This window comes from Anastrepha obliqua, chromosome 3, assembly GCF_027943255.1.
Source record: "Anastrepha obliqua isolate idAnaObli1 chromosome 3, idAnaObli1_1.0, whole genome shotgun sequence".
NCBI lineage: Eukaryota > Metazoa > Arthropoda > Insecta > Diptera > Tephritidae > Anastrepha > Anastrepha obliqua.
The window spans coordinates 47,028,384-47,049,486 of NC_072894.1; the positions used below are offsets into that span (position 1 = coordinate 47,028,384).

At 36.3% G+C, this 21,103-nt stretch overlaps 1 protein-coding gene across 1 annotated transcript in view; it reads right to left on the minus strand.

Moving 5' to 3' along the window:
• The window catches only part of LOC129240668 (dynein axonemal heavy chain 3-like), a 319,983-nt gene extending 310,026 nt beyond the window's left edge, over nucleotides 1-9,957 (minus strand). Inside the window, exons 1-2 of the mRNA XM_054876599.1 lie at nucleotides 9,374-9,957; nucleotides 9,104-9,310 (exon numbers count right to left, since the gene is read on the minus strand). Coding sequence (XP_054732574.1) covers nucleotides 9,104-9,310; nucleotides 9,374-9,593 — 427 coding nt within the window. The 5' untranslated portion in view covers nucleotides 9,594-9,957. The remainder of the gene's footprint in view (nucleotides 1-9,103; nucleotides 9,311-9,373) is intronic.
• Between the last annotated feature and the right edge of the window lie 11,146 nt (nucleotides 9,958-21,103).

Here is a 21,103-nt window from a genome sequence, read left to right on the forward strand (position 1 = left end):
AGATGCTGAATTGACGGCATTGCTCAATGAGGATCCGTGTCAAACGCAAGAAGAGCTTGCTTCAGTATTAGGAGTTACCCGTCAACCCATTTCTAAGCGATTGCATGCTTTGGGAATGATTCAAAAACAGGGGACTTGGGGTTCTTATGAGTTAAAACCCAGGGATGTTGAACGTCGTGTTTTCGCCAACTGTATAACAACAACTGTTCCAGCGGCAAAAAAGGAAGGGTTTTCTTCATCGCATCGTGACGGGTGATGAAAAATGGATTCATTACAGCAATCCAAAGAAAAGAAAGTCATGTGGACTGCCCGGTCATGCTTCTACGTCGTCGCCTCGGCCGATTATTCACGCTGCGAAGGTTATGCTATGTATTTGGTGGGATCAAGTTGGTGTTATTTATTATGAACTGTTAAAACTAAGCGAAACCATCAATGGGGATCGGTATCGACTTTAATTGATGCGACTGAGCCGAGCTCTGCGCGAGAAGCGGCCGTAATACGCGGAGAGGCATGAAAAAGTGATTATACCACATGACAACTCTCGGCCTCACGTTGGCAAGCCCATTAAAACCTACCTGGAAACACTGAAATGGGAAATCCTACCCTACCCACCATATTCTCCAGATATTGCGGCGTCCGATTGTCACCTGTTCCGATCGATGGCACATGGTCTAGCTGACCAGCACAGTTCCATTCATTTGAAAACATCAAAAAATGGCTTGATCCGTGGGCAGCCTCAAAAGATGAACAGTTTACCGCGACGGTATACAAGATCTACTAGAAAGATGGGGAAAAGTAATACGAGTAGCCGGCGGTGGGCAATACTTCACTTGTAACCATTTTTTCAGAATAAAGTTGTATTTTCATAAAAAAAACAGCGAGACCTTAATTGCGCACCTAATACATGTCTATATTTACCTCTTCATGATCTTCCATGGAACCGTCGTATGAAGAAAATGTGCACAAGTGTCTAATCTATCAGTGTTTCGTGAATTTTGTATAATATATTTATATAAACTTGCTACATTGCGCCTTCATTCTGTTTTCCTACAATGGTTGAAACCTTACCTAAGCAATAGACGTTGTGTCGTTCCTATTGACGGTGTTTCTTCGGAACCTTTTACTGCCTTTTCAGGAGTTCATTAAGTAAATACTTTTTGTTTTATTCATTAATTACACTGTGGTACAAAAAAAAAGTTGCAAAAAAACTTTGGATCGGACATGGTGAGGGTTGTAGCTTATGAAAAACTGAAAATAATGGTATAGTTGAAATTTCCAATACACCCCCAAAATCTCATTTTATGGCCATAAAACCGTTTTCCAGTAGGTTGATATGAACAATCACTCCTAACTTCGCCAATTTCCATCCGATTTCGAATTTGCTTTTTTAGTTCGAAAGAACAAAAACAAGCCTTTTTGACAGTGTGTTAACATTTTTTCTGAAATGACAACTGACGAGACTGTAGACGGAAGTATTTGGAATTTTTTTATTTTTTCTCTATTTTTTCGACTTTGACATAATTTTTACGATATTATCCGATATTGAGGATTTTTTTTAGTACACTACTGTTATATATTAATATAGTAAATTTAATTTTGCGTCAAATGAGCTATATTTGACTGTAATTGAATTAAAATTAATAGAGTTGTGTGGGTTTTAAGATTTTTTCTTTTTTTACTACGAGATTTGGTATGCGTTTCGAAGCATGAAAATAATAACAAGTGTCATTATAAGCGCATAATATTTATTGGAGTATTGTGCAGTGCAGCACTGTACGGTATGGTACGGTGCAGTATACAACGGCACTGGTTCCAAACTTAAAAATGCATTGGAAACGGCCCTTTGGAGTTTAGTATGGTACGGTACATTTGTCATTTCTTCATCAGTTTTGAATACTTCTCTGTAAGAAATTCGATCATCATCATTCATCTGAAGTCGTCATCAACTAAATTCCATTGTTTAAATCGAGAAGCGAGCGTTTCAGATTGTCTTCCCGATAGAAGTATGTAAATCAGGAGAAAGATCCTGAAAATCTGAATTTGATACAATGTCTCGTTCTGAAAACTTAGAACCAGACGGAAAGTACTCTTCATCATCAGGTTTATTGTTATCAGTTTGATCATCATCAGCAATGAGTTGAACTTCCTTCAGTTCATGACCTGCAGTTGAGTCAATCATATCGTCCAAGACTACGGGGTTCTTAACAGTTGCAGCATCAGCATACTTTATGTGCTTTCGAGTTTTATAATGATGACCGTTTACGTCCGTTTTACAAAAATAACAATCATCTGGTTTATGATAAGGCTGATGATGCCATATCATCGGAGAATATTGAGAAATTTGACTTTTCTGGCAACGTTTTGATTTATATCTTTTGAATTTCAATGAAACAAACAATAAAACTTTGACGTTTTAATAAGGTTAAATTATAATAACAAACTTCTTTTGTTAATGAATGTACAGTGTGAACTTTGGCACACTTGGGAGCTTTTCCATATTTCTATTGAAAAAAATGTGCTATAATATGTCAGATATTTTCGTAAGTTCTAACCAGTTCTGTTGTATGCAGTACAGTGTACTCTTATGTATTCATATATACTCCAATAAATATTACGTATCTATAATAACGCATCAAAACACGTCCTTATTCCCATTTAGCGTAAGCTATACCAACATTCCAAATTAGTAAAAAAAAAAAACAAAAAATCTTAAAACTCGCACAACTCTACTAATTTTAATTCAATTACAGTCAAATATAGCTCATTTGACGCAAAATTAAATTTACTATATTAATATATAACAGTAGTGTACTAAAAAAAATCCTCAATATCGGATAATATCGTAAAAATTATGTCAAAGTCGAAAAAATAGAGAAAAAATAAAAAAATTCCAAATACTTCCGTCTACAGTCTCGTCAGTTGTCATTTCAGAAAAAATGTTAACACACTGTCAAAAAGGCTTGTTTTTGTTCTTTCGAACTAAAAAAGCAAATTCGAAATCGGATGGAAATTGGCGAAGTTAGGAGTGATTGTTCATATCAACCTACTGGAAAACGGTTTTATGGCCATAAAATGAGATTTTGGGGGTGTATTGGAAATTTCTCCTATACCATTCTTTTCAGTTTTTCATAAGCTACAACCCTCATCATGTCCGATCCAAAGTTTTTTTGCACCTTTTTTTTTTGTACCACAGTGCTATATATGTAAGTGACTGTATTTATTTTTACAGATTTTTTTTATATGCTGACGACTTAAAAATATTGTTCGTGGTAAATAATGCAATCGCTGCGGCACGCCTTCAAGCAGAGATAGATAAATTGACTCTTTAGTGTCACAAGTCCCGGCTCTCAATACGTATTAAAAAATGCTTTCATATTACTTTTTCAAAAGTTCATAACATAATGCACGATGCTTTCTCTATTTCGAATCTCTGAAGAAATTAAAGACCTAATATTCAATTGCACTTTTTCTTGTAATAGGCACATCAATTTTTTTATTTCTAAATAATCTTACTCGCACTTTGGCATTGTTCGTCGAACCAGCGCCAATGGTGCAGACCCTTATACTCTAAAACTACTTTGTTCATCTTGTGTACGATCTACACTGGAATATGCAGCGGTTATTTGGAGGCTTTTTCCCCAGTTTTCTATAGACAGACTTGAACAGGTGAAGCAATTCACGTTTGCTTCTTATTAGTCTACAACGTCTTGAAACGAGGAGAAATATTATTTCGCTCTCTTTCGTTTTTAATCTAATTAATGGGACTGTCCACTGTTCGTCGTTTCTACAAAATACTAATTTTCTTGTACCACCAGGAACTCTACATTCGAATTTCAACATCTTCTATTCAGATAAAGCCACGACTAATTATGCAAGGAATGCTCCTTTATTGCGTAACTTGATCGCGAATTCTGTCTGCGTTGATTTCTCATTATCTACAGATTATTTCCTCTCTTTGTTACATTCCACGCTTTGATACATAATAATTATTTGTCTGTTAATTTATTTCATTTTTTTAATTTATTTCCATTTTTCATAGCTGATTTATCATTTCCAATACTTTGATACTAAATTATTTAGAATCAAGTGCATAAAATATGCGTTGAAGATGAATCGAAATTGAAAATGATAGACTCCGTTTGTTCTATAGATCCGACAGCACTAAATAGAAATTTTATGGCCATAACTTATTTTATGACTCATGTATGTATATACTTATGTAGGTACTTTTACTTGTTTGAGTGTACATAACATTCCTGTGGGGAAAAATCAAACTGAGTAAGCAAATTTTTGGAGCGTATCCAAAAATGGGTGAAAAATGATCCGAAAACGAAAATGTACTTTCGGATGCTTACTTTAGTGGGAGAACGTATTCGAAAAACGTCCAAAAACTGGTTCTACTTTTGGGTGAGAACCTCAGAATTTTATTAGAGTTAATTTCCGTTTTCGGCTATGGCTGCGGACTTTTTTGCTTGCTAGAATGTTTCAAATTTTCCTTGTTTTTTCTAATAATAAATAAAGATTTTGGGAACATATGGAAACTTTATTCTGTAGCACTATTTTATTTGTGATCCTGCTTTATGAAACGAATGTAGTAATCATAGGCGCAGAGACGGACATTTGGTAAGTATGCTGGACAATACATAAAAAATTATGCCTCTCTGTTTTTAAGAGCTTACCTGGGTTACATACCACTACAGGATGTGTCCAGAATTTTACCGAAAACGGAGAGAAAACCCACTGAAATTACTGGAATTGGCAAAGTCTTGGTAACACTAATTTTTCATAGTCAAGAGATTCGCTGTTTATGAATCTGGGGAAGTTTGTATGTAAGCTGTACAATGCGCCGTCGCTTATCCATCGTAAGGGATGCTAGATGTCAAATAAAATATTCAAGGCCAGAAACAATAACGAGCCATTCAAAAAAAAAAAAAATGCTCGGCATATGACACGCATTGAAATGTGCCAATTTATATATTTTATATTTTAGAATATCAAAAGTTTATCCTAAAAAATATAGAGGATATATTTTGTATATAGGACAAAAGAAATAATTATAAATAAAAGAAAATTTAATGTTTTTTTACTTCAGTTATGATTTCTTCCATAACGAATTTAATTCTAATATATTTTTATTTGGCTGACGTCTCATAGCAGTTATAAGTATCAATTCTTGCGAGTAGTCGATTTAGAACATCTATAGCGTTTTTCAATAGGTGCGCTTTTTTCCGATAGAGAGGGCGAACGACGTAATATTTTTTATTTTTCGCTTGTCATTTGTAAACTTCATTAGTATACATTTCGTCATGGAACGCTACACACTTGAGCAACGATTGCAAATTGTGCAAATTTTTTATGAAAATAATCGTTCTGTTGCTGCTACTTTAAATCCAAATAATTCCAAAAAATCATCTTCAGTGATGAAGCTCACTTTTGGCTCAATGGATTTGTCAACAAGCAAAATATGCGTTACTGGGCAGAAAGCAATCCACACGTGATTCATGAGGCACCGTTGCATCCCGAAGAAATCACTGTTTGGTGCGGTTTACATGCCGGCGGCGTAATTGGCCCATATTTTTTCCTTTGACGAGAACGATCGCCACGTTACTGTGAATGGAAATCGATACCGCGACATGATAAACGATTATTTTTGGCCGCAATTGAATGGTATGGACTTAGACGACATGTGGTTTCAACAGGACGGGGCCACAAGCCACACAGCACACGCTACAATTGATTTGTTGAAGAGTAAGTTCGATGAGCGCATTATTTCCAGAAATGGACCGGTCGAATGGCCGCCGCGGGTTATGTGAAGTCATTGGTCTACAGTAACAAGCCGGCGACGATTTGTGAGCTCAGAGCCAATATTGAACGCGAAATTGCTGGAATTTCGGCCGATTTATGCAAAAGAGTGGTCGAAAATTGGGTTCAACGATTGGACTTCGTAAAACGTGCACGCGGTGGTCATGCAAAAGAAATCGAATTTCATACTTGAATGTATATGTTCAAACTCGATAATAAAAAAAAAAAAATACCAGTCTAACGGTTAGACGCGATAGAAGTGAAACCTTCCGGAAAACAAACTGAGAGAGAATGAGACGAAAGCAGCATTAGGAGCGGGATAATTATAGGTTCATTATAATATTGCTATAGGCCAAGTTCATATTTTAATGATACGAGTGGCTTATGATAGCTAAAATATGATACAAATGCTTTGGTTTCGATGTTGTCAACATATCTTTGAAATACCGCGTCAATTGTTGTTCTTGATCGTGTTGTCGATTCAGTTCGATTGTTACACATTTTTAAATTGTATGTTGTATTGAGAAAATCAATTAAAGGAACCGCTGTGCCCAATGCAAAATTTACGTTAAAATCGCCACTTAAAATCATTGGAACTTTATCGTAATCTTTTCTAAGTATCCGCGATACTTCTGGTGTATACTTTATTAAATTTTCGTGAATGAATTCCGCGATGCTATTTATTGATTTTTTTTTTCTGTCGATATTCACGACACTTTTCTGCATTATTTTTCGGCATAATTGCGGTAAATATTAAAAAATGAAAATATTTACGAATATAAAAATACACACGCGGTTGCTATTATGAGCGTCCCCAGCAAAACCTGCGTGACCGAAACTCTAACACAATTACCTTTTTTTGAATGTTACAAACACATATGCACGCAGGTTTTGCTGGGGCGTGACCGAAACTCTAAACAATTACACATATGCACTCGTATTTGTTTGAAAATCGACTTTTGTTTTTGGTTCTCCGTCACCTTTGGAAAATGTGTAAACAGTAAGCAAACTTTATTCATATATTTTTCCTCATTTTTGCATCAGTAAAATTAAACAAACGCCGTAGCCGAATGGGTTGGTGCGTGACTACTATTCAGAATTCACAGAGAGAACGTCAGTTCGAATCTCGGTGAAAACACCAAAATTAAGAAAAACTATTTTTCTAATAGCGCTCACCCCTCAGCAGGCAATGGCAAAACACCGAGTGTATTTCTGCCATGAAAAAAAGCTCCTCATAAACATATCATAAAATAAAATAAAATAACTGTATAAAAAAAATTTTTTTCTTGTAATTCGAACCAAGGATTTTGGATCGGAAGCTCACATTGCTAGTCGCTCGGCTATCGCGCCATGCTGTCGGCGCTGGCCTAAAAGTTATTTAGTTCGTCGCTACGTTTATATCAACATATAATATAACGCTTCGTAGCCAAGAGTGTCGCTTTTTTCGTTTCACTTTTTCTCAAATCACTCCCAACGATTCTAAAGAAGTTTTCACTTCAAAAAAATTAGTTAAAAAAGTCAAACCGTTTGTGTTTTATTCAAAAAAAAAGTTGAAGCGCTCTTACTGAAAAACGCTTTATATTCGTGTGAATTTTATCACACTTTATGGAAAATATCAGACTGTGCAAATCTATAGTATGGATGCAATTTTCTTCACATATGAGTACATCAGCTTTTTGAATGAACTCTATCATACCGCGTTTCGCAGAGGCCTTCGGGCCTTTCTCACAGAACGGACTAAAAATATGTTAGGATAGTCTGGTCTGCCATCTAGTCACAAACGATACAATAAAGCCAACTCCGTTTAGTCAGCAAATGTTTTTTGATTATTCTTAATAAAGATGTAACTGTTGTTCAAGAAGTCGCTGCTTGAAGGAACCTTCAGCCATATATAATTCAGTCTTATATGCAAAAGAAATAATATATTTTTTAAGACGATTATTGCCAAACCACAAACAAGTAACCCTATAGTCTATCAGAAAACATTTTTGGAAATAATAGAAATTTCAAAAAGAGAAGGCTGGAAATTTCTTTTTACTGATGGTTCTAAATCAGTGCAATCGATGTATTTTGCAGTAGTCTCAAAAGACGGAAAAACAATCAAATCTTCAGTTACAACGGATTTTGCAAATTAACTGCCACTGAATGGAGAGCGGGAGTGCAATTTAGTGGTAGTGCAAAAGTGTGCAACCCTGACTGGAACTGCTTTTTCTGTCCCATTTAGTCTTCGCGGCTGAGTCAGTTGCCATCAACTTTGCTATAAAGAATGCTACAGCTAGTAAAGAGAAATACGTTATTTGCACAGATAGCAGGTCAATCATCACTGCATTTCAAAATCGACTTGGTTCGCTTATTGAAAATTCAAAAGACATTTTGATACAACACTGTTCAAATATAAAAATCATGTTGAAGATTATGCGGATATATATATATATATAATTAGCGCGTACACCCTCTTTGTGTTCTTAATTTTAATCTTTCACCGAGATTCGAACCGACGTTCTCTCTCTGAATTCCGAATGGTAGTCACGCACCAACTCATTCGGCCACGGCGGCCGTTGAAATTCAGATGATTGTTATGAACACTCAGACACTACAGTGTATGCCCGACTTTTTATCTGTCCCCATATATGGGAATTGATGAGGGCTAGCTGGCAAACGTACCAAAACGGCTACAAGCTTTACAACGCACATCGCATTAAACCAACGTTTCCTAATTCAACGACTGTGGAGGAACTCCGTTTTATTACTAGACTACGTGTGGATCACACCAAGATTACTCATGAATACCCATTCAAAGGGTATTGTGAAACGTGTAACTGCCAACTGTCCATAAAACATATTCTCGACGATAGTAAGAAATATAAAATGCGGGAATTAATGTATTTAAAAATAAATCGGCCAACAACTTGCTTAAGACCTGAAAAACCAAAAATATACTCGTACAAAATATTTGCTATTTTATATACCAACACAACCTTTTCTGCCCAATATAACTTTAGACAATTAATTACATATAAATATTATAAAAATCTGTAAATGTGAGTGTTGCTCCTTGTACTCGTTCTTTGGTATTGCTTTTAGTATTATACTTTGTAACCAACCTGTGGTTTTTCTACTTAGCATCTCTACAGGATGCAGTCGAACTACGACAGGCGTGAAAACAAAATAACTGCTAAAAAAGAAAGTCAAACGGGAACTTAAGCATACACAGCAGAAGGACTCCCATTAACTAACTTTTAATTTCCAGCTAGGTGCTTTAACACATTTCAAGTAAATCAAAAAACAATTACGCACTCACCTCTCGCATTGAATGAATACTGATGCTCCTTTTTGTTTTTTAACAATCCCATTTTTTGGGGTACTACAATATCCTCCAGCTTCAAGTCTTGAATACTTTCATCGTCACACTCCTCCAAACTCCATTTCACTTCATGACCCATTTCATATAAATGGAAATCCAATTCCTTATTGCAACGTCCCACTATTTGGTTTACTTGCATATGCGCTGTAAAAAAAAAATTAAAGCAAAATACAAATGCATCCGCGAGTCATTCAGATTCGATTTTACCAATCTTCTCTTCGATGAATGCCTTCGCTGGGTCTAACGGTAAATCGTCGAATTTATACTTAAATGTGTAAAATGGGCAGTCGACAATATTGCGCCGCACCGGAGTGGATGGATTGGTTCTCCTTTTATCCACCTCACACCTTTTCCCGTTTTTGATGCGCCTTGGCTTGGACTGCTGCACACAGTAGGGCGTCGATTCAGGCCGTATGGTCTTCTTCATGACGCACGGCTAACGCTACTCCTACGTATGTTGGGAGTTGCCCGCACCTCAACTGGCAATTACGTTGAACTCTATGTTTAATCAAAGTACTGCGATTATTTCACTCCCACTGCTGCTACGTTTAAGCGTAAAAAATGATTCCCGTTTATTTTATTCTCGATGTCGTTCCTTTCGAATCGTTTGGATTCCACTGCTGCTTCTTTGCAGCTGCAAATATATTTTCTCTTTGCCTTTACCGAGAGGCAAACAAATATTTTTCTGTCATCATTTTCGACAACTGAAACAATCAGCAATGCCGTACAGAGAAAAATAAATTGAAGTTAAATAAATGAAGGTCCACTGACAAAAAGTCAGAATCACAGTGTACAGTCAGAATATAATTGAAAAAATTTGAAGAGCAAAAGCCTTTCCAGCTGACTTTGTTTATAAACAATAAGCATAAAATGCAACGGCTGCCAAGCAACGCCCGGTAGCTGATGCAGGGCCGGTGTAGGTTGTAACCATGAATGGTTGCAACAAACAGTATTAATAAAGTGTGCCAGACTTGAATGAAGCCATCGTTTGCTTCTGTTAAAAAAAGACAAATCCTGAAAATTTTCTGTCATCGCTCTCCATGAAGCAATAATTAAAGGTGATGTAAGTAGCCTAATTTTCACCCTGTGTTAGCCATCTTGAAGCTACTTAATAAATCCGTGTTGTCTCCTTGGAAAAGCTACTTTTTATTTCAGAGCAAATTCTAAAGAAAAAGTACTCAAAAGCGTAGAAATTAAAATTTTTGCTGAAAAAGTTAGCAGGCAATATTGTTTTGCCTATTCCATTTTGCTTAGACCTTCGCATCTTTCAATTCTATTGAAAGTTCTGTGAAAATTACATTGATAAATAGCTGCTACATAGCCACATTTAGGTAAGTCTTTTGTTGCAGATTATCAATCTGATTTTTTGTTAATAACTGCTTAAAATTTATTTACACAGGTGTGAACAAATTTGTACACAACGCAAAATTAATACTTCGTTGCTCCACCTTTTTGCTTTTCAACGGCTTGGCATCGATTCCACTAACTTTTTGCAAACATCAGGGCTTATTTTATTCCATTCTTCCTGCAGAGCAATTTTCAAGAGCTGAATTGATGTACACTGCCTTTCCTGCATCCGGCGACCTATATTAATTCATCCCACAAATGCTCAATGGCATTGAGGTCGGGACTTTGTGCAGGGGTTTTTATTACCTTTGGACAGTTATATAACAACCAGCTCTTGACGTCATATGAGGAATGTTTGGGATCGTTGTCCTTTTAGAATTGAAAACTACTTAAAATTGTTAAACAAACGTTTTTATTCATTATTCCATCAATGAAATGCAATTTTCCAACTCCTGACGCCGCCATGCATCCCCAAACCATTACAGATCCACCACCGTGTTTAACCGTTTTTCTTAAATTCTTGCCTTCCAGCTCCTTGTTCGGTTTGCGCCACACTTTACCCCTTCCATCACATCCAAATAAATTAAATTTACTTTCGTCAGTAAATAATACCTAAAGAATGAATATTAAAATCATGAAATTGTTATTTTTTCCCCCACTTACAGTGCTCCAAAAATCGAAATCCTTAGCCATATATTGGCGAGCAAAAACAAGCCGGTCATTTTGGTTTTTCTTGCTTATTAGGGGCTTCTTCCGCGCAACTCGGCCGTGAAAATCATTTTTTCGAAAAAGTCTTCTTATTGTTTCGGGATTTACCTCCACCCCAGAAGCTTCTTTAACCATCGCAGTTAATTTTGGAGCAGAAATGAATGGATTTTTCTTCACTTCCCTTAGCACCATGCTCTCATCTTTGGAGGAAAGCTTCTTTGGACGGGTTCTACGATGCTTATTTGCAATGAAACCATTTTCATTGTATCTAGCAATAATATCGTGCACTGTTGACTTGCTTTTTTTTATCAATTTCGATATTGCTCGCTCAGATTTTCCGTCTAAGTGCAGTTGAATTACTATTTTGCGTTCCTCCAATGTAGACTGTTTACCATTACGCGGTATTTTGCAAAATACTTTTATAAACTCACCCAATGATTGACAAGGCAACAATGAACAATAACTTTTAATACAAGTATAGCAAATTTAGAAATAACGGTATGCATATTTGCAAAACATGGTTTGCCCGACTTTAAATGTGAGACAGAGAAGTGGCCTTTTTCAGTTTTTTATACATTAAAATTTTATAAAGCAACTTGGAATATATTTTTTTTGTTGTTTTTAAATAAAACAATTTTTGTGAAAAAACAGAAAAAGGTAGAACGTGTTTTCTTTCATCAAAACATAGATATTATGTCTAGAAGTTTTCGCATGCATCTGCCCGACTTTGAATGTGAGTGACTGTATATAAATTTATCTTTTTTTAACACAGATTTTATACTTCTAACTTTGCAGGTAATCTCGTTAAAAAATCAAATGTATGATTACCGGAAGTGGTTTTTCCTCGTTAAGAGTTTCCACTATTCTCAAGTTGTTTTATTTTTTACTTCAGTGTAGGTTTACAAATGGCACATATAGATTCCAATCCGATGCATGGTCAAAATACATACATATATGACACAAATCCATGGGAATAGTTAAGTTAAAAATATAAATAATTAAGTACCACTTATAAAATAACATAAAATTATTCTATGGCTTACAACGACCTTTTTCAATTTTTTACTAATATACATTTTCAGAAAGGGGATAAACTTATGCCCTTTTTTCCCTTGCTTCCAAATTGCATCAATGGATCAAGTAGCATCCGAAATCAGTTGTCAAACTTTACTTAACCTTGTATAATTGAATCATGATCGCTCTCTGAAAATGAACCCACGCAAGTGCGGGTATAAATATATGTACTGAATTATTTATGAAATTTTGAAGGGAATCATATTTATTCGAATATAAACCGTCTAATAGATTTTAACCGAGTTTAACGAAGCGCACCAGTCGTTTCTTTCTCGGGCTAACCGTCACCAGTCGGACACACTAAGTGAAGCCAAGTCCTTCTCTATCTGATCTTTCCAACACAAAGGAGATCTTCCTTTTCCTTTACTACCACCAGCCAATACCGTATCGACTACTCTCAGAGCCGGAGCCGATCTAACCAACGAATCCGGGAAAATTTAGCCTTATAGAGAGTTAGTTTTGTTTGTCGAGAGAGGATTTTCTACTCAATTGACTACTTATTCCAAAGTTGCAATTGTTGGCAAGAGAGATTCTACGTCCAGACAGACATTGTTATCGGTGGTTGCTGGTTCCTTGATAAACGAGGTCATTTCCAACCTCGCAATCATAAAAAAGGAGTAAAAAAGTCACACGATGATACCTCTTTTAATATCAAATAACTTAAATAGCTTTCCAATTCTGAAGGAACTGCTCAACCTCATTTTTGCACGTTTTGCGGCAAAACCTTTTCGTACCGTCGAAACGTCGAAAACGACTTTAAAATCGATGAAAATATGGTGTGTGTTGTTTCTCTTTCATTGGTATTTTCAAAGACTTGGTGTAGTGTGAATATGTCTTCAGTTATGAATTTTCTAAGTCTAAATCCAGCCTTTTACCTAATAGGCTCAGTAGAACCTTATAGGCAATATTTGGAAGACTAATTTCGCGGTAGTTGGAGCTCATTACAGGAACACCCTTCTTGTATATTGGGGAGAGGAGACTTAAACTAAAATCGGCAGGAATGCTTTCATCGCTCCGTATTTTGCTTAGAAGATGATGCATGCACCTCACCAGCTCCTCGCCGCCATATTTTAATATCGTCGGCTCCCGCGGCTTTGATGTTCTTTAGCCGCGTTATCGCTATTCTCACCTCTTCATGGTTGGATAGCGAAACGACATCCTCGTTATCAACAATTGAGAGATCGGCCGCGTTTGTTTTTTATTTTTACACGAAAATGCCCCGATCTTGACACCTTCTGTAAGCTACCGAACGAAGTTTATCTTCCACTATATATAAACCGAATTTGCGCTCTTTTTCATGGCAGCTGTAGTAGACATCAAATGTTCCAATGCTCTTCTTGCCTTGCCAAAAAGTTACATGAAGTTTGTTTTTGTTGTTGGTTCAGCTGATTATTTCCAAAATATTACTTGAAGAAAATTTTGTTAATTTAATTTAATTAATTAATTAATTTGAAAATTTTATATTCTGGTTATTTGAATTGTTTTACCTTCAAGCGTCGCACGTGGATTTCCAGCTTATCATTTTCTCACAACCTATAGTTTGCATTATCCTGGACAACTGAGGAAAATGCTCCCTTCCCCCACATGTTTTAATATCTAAAGGTCTGAAGTAATCCGCACATAATCTTTTCTTTGATGTAAGCTCTGAAGCTCTGCGTCACACAAACCATATTTCCAATTTAGGTACTTGGAAAAAGGATGTATTCCCCGCAAAAAAATAATCTGTTTTTTATCCCTCTTTGATTTTTTCCTCACTTAGCGTGGAAAAGTTTTACTTGAGATAGTGGAATACAGAACCATCTTTTATAAGCGCTGTCGAGTTTTTACGTTATAAGTCTCATTTGATGTGCAATGGCGGCAAAATAATAATCGTTTCGATCTTTCAGAAAATACCTTTAATTACGTTAGGCAAAAATAACAATTGAAGGCATGATTCGTTGTGTCAGTCCATTCCATTGGAGTACCAAACGGTATTTGTTTTACTTTTTTCCGTAGACTATCATTCGAATTTGTACAACTGGTTAAACAGCACACTTTAGCAACCCACGACTTATCCGATGCCAAGGTCAAAATAAGCTAAATGTGACACTGTTCGATGAAGTCAAAAAATGGCATTTTTCTAGATATTTTGGTTTAATTTCGCCACAAAGATAACAAAAAATATTAGGACTATTAACACGTCCACACGACATTTTTAAATTTTAGCTTATACCGTCTTCAGACCACCCATGCAGATGTTTATTATTAATCAACCTAATCACGAAACTATATAAACCGTCCTAGAAGATTTTTTAGTGTCCAGTCGTAAAATCTATATAAAAACTAAAACGTGAGGTAAAGTAGATGGACTAAAATTTAACTTAGGGTGAAACCTAAGAACGGGTTAGGAACTAAAAAAAATCCTATTGCGGAATACGGCTATTATGAACCAAAATTTGAATAAAATCTATAATTCCTTTTTTTATATATTTTCTCCGGACATTTTTTCTGGCCACTTTCATCGAAATCGAATCGCGTTATACCCATACCCAAAATCGTTTTATTGAGTTCTCACACCCTAGTATAAGAGATATCACGTCTCCATATCATATACAAAAGACAAAGATGTCGCAAAGTGTTGAAGCTTGTTTGGGTAGTCTTTTGGGAACATGAAAAACAAAAACCCCGCACTTTGATGTACATATGTACTATTGGGTTGGGAAATAAGTTCGTAGCGTTTTTACCGAAAACATTTATTTAAAAAAAACAACCTCTTTCCACATCTCGACCAATTTGTTGATGCCGTTTTTAAAGAGCTTTTTGTTATCGAAGGTAACGCCCTTCATATCGTTCCGTGGGCGCAAGATCCGGAGAATATGGCGAGTGCTGAAAGACCTCCCATTCGAGCTCTTGGAGAGAGGCTTTCACGACTTTTCCAACAAGGGCCCTGGCGTTGTCGTGAAGGTGTATTGTTTGACTACGTTAGGTCTTTTCAGTCGAATAGCCTAATTCACGCAGTCTAGCTTGAAAATGGAGAGCTCCTTGTTGACCGTGGCATTCTTTTCCAGCATTTTCCAGTGCACCATGCCCTCCCAGTCCCACCAAACACATATCATAATCTTCTTTGGATGAAGACCCGTCCTGACTATCGGCATTGGCGTATCTCCTGGAGCCATCCACTCCTTCCTTTGCTTCATATTGATGTATAGGCACCATTTCTCATATCCTGTGACGATTCGGTGCAAAAAGCGCTGCTATGACCGCGTGTTGTTCGATCGCGGGCGATATGCTGAAAAGCAAATTGAAGGCGACTTTCTTTGTTTTTTTCGTTGAGGTCGTGAGGTACCCAGGCTTCCAATTTTTCAGTAAATCCCATTGAATAGAGATGACAAAGAATCATTTTATGATTTCAGTTCATTCGCCAAGTCACGATTGGTTTGGGGACCGTTCTCCTTCAAAAGTGATTTGAGAAGTTCTTCATCGAATTCAGAAGAGCTTTCGCTGCGGGACGTGTCATTCGACTTTGCAAACCATTTCCGTGCTGTAAAGTCGTCTATTACACCTTCTCCATACACGTTGCAAACGTCCCGGGCTGCTTCGGCTGGTTTTTGACCTCGATGAAAAGGAAAGAAGAGCAGGTGTCAAAAATTCTGGTTTTGCTCCCTGTGTATTCCATTTCTAAGTCTCAAAACTAATAGAAAATAAGTAAATAAATAACTGACATAAATGGTTTTCCTATAATAGGTGTTATTGGTGAATGGATTGCGCTATCGAGAGATGTTTAACAATTTTTATGGCCGGATTTGGATGGTATTGATCTAGACAATGTTTATTTTCAACAAGATGGCGCTACGTACCACACAAGCAACGAAACCATTGATATTTTACGGGAAAAGTTTCCGGACCATGTTATCTCTCGAAGAGGTGATCACAATTGGCCACCGAGATCTTGTGACTTAACACCTTGTGACTTTTTTCTTTGAGGCCACGTGAAAGAGAAGGTCTACGCCAACAGCCCAGGGTCGATTCAAAACCTCAAAGATGGAATTCGTGAAGCTATCAAGGGCATAGGGCAGCCACTTTGCAGTTGGGTTATGGAAAATTTCATTGTAAGGATATTGTCCTGTAAGCGTGGTCGTGATGGTCATTTGCCTCATATTATTTTCCACTATTAACGGCATACCTTCTTCTTTATAATGAAATAAACATCCGATCATTAAAAAATAGCACTTTTCTTTGAATATCAAAATAACACCTCTGTTTGGAAAACCCTATAGTTTCGTAGAGCAAAAAAAGTTCTATCGAATGAATACTTGTCCTTTGCCAAGCAGAAAACGAATCATTGTAAAGTAAAAAAAAAATATATAAAAACGCTATGAAATTATTCCCCGACCTAATATTTATACTATTTCTGTAAATATCTCAACACTAGTGCCGCCTAGTGTGCAAAAAAAAGTTCCTACACATTCTTTGCATTTCCTTATGGATAATCGATATATATTTGAAGATGACGTAAATAGGCCCATACAAATGATTTTTAAAACATATCGCCATATTGATCCACTAAAATTAACTCGTAACATACTTAGAGCAACTCCCTAAAATGCATCGCAATCAAACGAAAAGAGTTTATAAACAAACAAACAAACTTTTACGAAGTCAAATTTCTTGATATTTAAGTCATTAAATAAAACGACGTCTTTCAACTCACATTTATTTACATTTTTACTTCACCGAAAAAAAATTCTTAATTTTAAGCTAAGTTTTTTTTTACCCGAACAGTTTTTAATTTTTTTTGTTGCTTTGAGGCTTGTGCACATGTTGTTATTAGATTATTTGGAGTATCAACTTATTTATGTATTATACTTTAAGAAGTATGCATTTTCTACTCTCAACCAAGCGACCACACATTTGCATTCCAGGGCAAACCTCCGTTTGAATTTCTGCCATGAAAAAAATTCTCATAAAAAACATCAACATATTTTTAGGCCAACATCAAGGCGCAAACTACACAATTGAAGAAGAAGCTCGCTCAAATGTCTAACGCTGGTAATGGAATAAGGAATTTATTGCGTTGACTTTAGCATTTTGCGAAAGCGGCTTTTATGAGCACTAAACTACAATACAAGTATTTTTTTTTTGTCAAAATTTCTTTCCACATAGCCGCTACAACGCCTTTGTTTGAACTTATCCCATTTCATACAGAGTTTATTGCTGAGTTTTTACAGTTTTTTAGAATATATTAAATTAATGCTGACTAAAATTTCCAAATTTCTAAAAATAAAATTAACCAAAAACTAATTTCCTGCTTCACTGCTGCTTAATACACACATCCGCATCACAAAAAGCGTGCAATTGTAAAATCTTCACTTTTATTAGCTGCTCAATATACTAACGCTAGGCACTCCAACCCAAGAGACACCGTCTATAGATTAGCTGAAAATTTATTAATTTTTAATAGCGTAGCATAACAGGAGCAACGGCGAAGCGTAAATGTGCCAACCATTAAAATCTCTTAAAAGATGAATAAAAACTCAAATAGGTGGTGCCAAATTACGGGAAAGCTCAGTATCCTTAGTACAGGGAAGCCGGACAATGGGATTGTTACACCTCGGCAATTTGGCATCTCCTTTGGCATCGCGATAAATAACAATAAAAGTCAACAAATTAAGCGCACACAAATTATGCGAAAATAAGAGTGCCAACAAAAATAGCAACAAAAATGAAAGTAGAGGGGGAAAAATAATATAATATCAGGCTACAATGAAAGGTGGTGCTGACGGCGTGCTGCTGGAATGCTTGGCTGTTTGTTATATGCGTTTCTGTGCCAAATTGGCTGCTTGAAGTAGTCAAGTGTATTTAACACTAGTGTCGCTAGTTTTCTACTTTTATAGTGGACACTCTCGAATGAATCTACTCTTCATTTCTCTGATTCACTATCACCCTACAGTGCTCGGTGCATGATAATAAGTCTGTGGTCCCTTTCCAATAGACGCACCCGTCAGTCCCTGATGCTTGTGTTGATGTTATTTGTGGTCCTGTTGATTGCCCCGAAGTTTTTGAACAGATTGGCCTCAATGTTCCTCACACAACTTAACGATTTTACTTTCCATTTAACATCAAAATGGCCAAATCAAAATACTATAACTTTGCTTCTAAGGATCTGAGCGAGTTAAACAGTATTTACAGACTACTCGAACTAGATTTTGCTTTGCCAAGATTTCTTCTGCATTAAAGAATTACGTCCCACTATTCATAACAGCTCGCTTTTGTTCTAGCATGTAAGAATCTCTTTTAAGTAAATATATCTATGTATCTAATCTGTAAGGTTCCTGTAATCATAGACTTAAGTAAATAAATGAAATGAACTTAAAAATTGTCATTGAGTGTAATGCTGCTCTATTTTTGTTAAGTTTTCAGTTTAGTAGTCGAAAATATTACGAAAAAACTGTAACAGCCTTGTGGAGCTCACACCGCGAATATCTATTGGAACGTTGCTTATTTTCAAAATGTGAAATGGAATTTTTCGGGCAGGTTCCTACGTTAGTGTCGATTCTAAGTCATCCCTCGCGGTAGGAAGTTCCCAGTCGGACTCCAGGCACGTATACCCGTACACAAATGAACAGAAATAAATCGCGGGTCGGTCAGAAAAAATGCATTTACTGGGCCAATAAATATACAGGTGTCATCTAAGGGTGCGGCCAGAGTGAACGCTGAAAGCCGAGCCGAGATTGTCAGTGCGATAAAGATTGTCAGTGCGATAAAACTGGTTACATACAAGTCAATACAAATAAGCTTGTGTATAACACAGTGAGCGCCGACAAGAGCAGAGAGCAAAGCCGATGAGTGCGAGAAAACAGTTTCAAAGCGTTTTGCTCGCTTTTTTGGATTGTTGATGTTTACTTTTTAGAGTGCAGTTGTGTTTTTAACACACTTTTATTAGGTCGGGTTGTATGTATGTATGTATGTAACGGAATCTGTGAGCTTAATTTTCACTGGCTTCTAAAAATCTGATCGACTTGAAATTTTGCACACCTATCAAGAACCGATGACAATGCAATAATTTGATAAAAGTTTTCCATTATCCTTATTGGGATTGCCAGGATTAATATTTTCTGTTTTTACCTGTGGGCAAAAAGTAAGGTGAATTTGGTTGTAAAATGAAAAATCGTCATTTATTCTTGTAAATCAATTTCATCCCCTTCAAAATAGTGCCCTCTCGATGAAATACACTTATGCCAACGATTTTTCCAATCCCCGAAACATGCCAAATAGTCCATTTCCGGAGTAGCCATCATATGCGTGGAATTTTTGGCGAAATGGTCCCGAAGAACGAGTGCAGTGTGAGACGGTGCATTATCGTGATGCAAAAATCATTATATAAATGATGAAATTCACCAAATTCATTCCTTTTTAGTGTAATTGGATGTTTTCCAAACTCTTTTGTGTTAATAATTGCTTTAATCACACTAGGAGAAGCAAAATACTCGTCATCAGATGAATCCATTACCGTGTGCAGCAATTTTATAAACACAAATGAACAACAAAATTAAATGACATAAGAGCAAAACACATGGAATAAACAGAATTTCAGCGCTGATTCTCGCATTCACTGTGTTATATACAAATTTTCTTCTCGCATGAAAATAAGCGTCAATAAGCTCGGCTCGGCTCGGCTCGGCATCAGCGTTCACTCTGGCCGCACCCTAACGTTTGATACTTGAAATAGCTTTAAAAAAGAAACGAATGAGTTTATTCAAAGGATGTTCTTAGAAAGTATAATTCTTCCAACGACTTCCACGGCTGACATTGAAGTAGCGTCTTTGTTCAAAATTCGCCTCGAAGATGTGCGTGATATGCTCAACTCCTCAGAACTCCTCTGTTAGTTGTTCTTTCACACTTTCAGCAAAGTGCGCACTATAGTACGAGCACGAAAGAGTCTTTTTATTTATTTATTCATTCTTTCATCAATTAAAGTATAACTCAAATAGATTTCTAATACTAAAGCTTAAATATAATATATGGTACAATACTGTGAGATACATTAGTCATAATTCAAATAGTTTATCTCCAGATTAGGCTAGAATGAAACGGTAGACATGGCAAACTGATTTTGCTGCATGGCAACGCCAGGCCACACGTTGCTAAATCGGTCCAGAAATATTTAGAAGGACTGAATTGGGAATTCTTTCTCCACCCGCCGTATTACCCAGACATTGCACCTTCGGATTACCATCTGTCCCGATCAATGCAGTCAGCCCTTATTGGGGAATGGTTCACATCTTATGAGAATATTGCAAACTGGCTCAATGAATGGATCGAATCAAAAGAATTCCAATTTTTTCGCCAGAGGAATCCATATGCTGCCTGAAAGATGGAGTAAAGTTGTGGCTTCCAATGGCACATACTTCCCATAATATCATGTATTATTTAATTGTTTAAATAATTCGTAACTTTAGCTAAGAAAGGACGGAAACTTATTTTCATACCCAATTCAATCTGTAGATGAGTCGCTCTATTTCTCTGGTCTGACAACTTCATTTACACAAGAATAGATAGAAAGAAGATTGCGCCCATCAAGAGTGCGTGACGTTACGTTTTTCCGAGTTGTGCAGTGTTGCCAACCATTTGCTCGTCACAATAAATTTAGTGCTTTTTTATACCCAAAAAGCGAAAATTTTAAAGTTTCGTGTTTGTATCTTTGTTTTAAATTTAAAGCAACCGAAACTTTAAGTTAAAAAAAACTATATTATTAAACAAAAAGGGTCAGAAGAAAGAAGATTTTAGTGGTAATGAAAATTTTTTGACTCTTATAAAATTTGATAATTT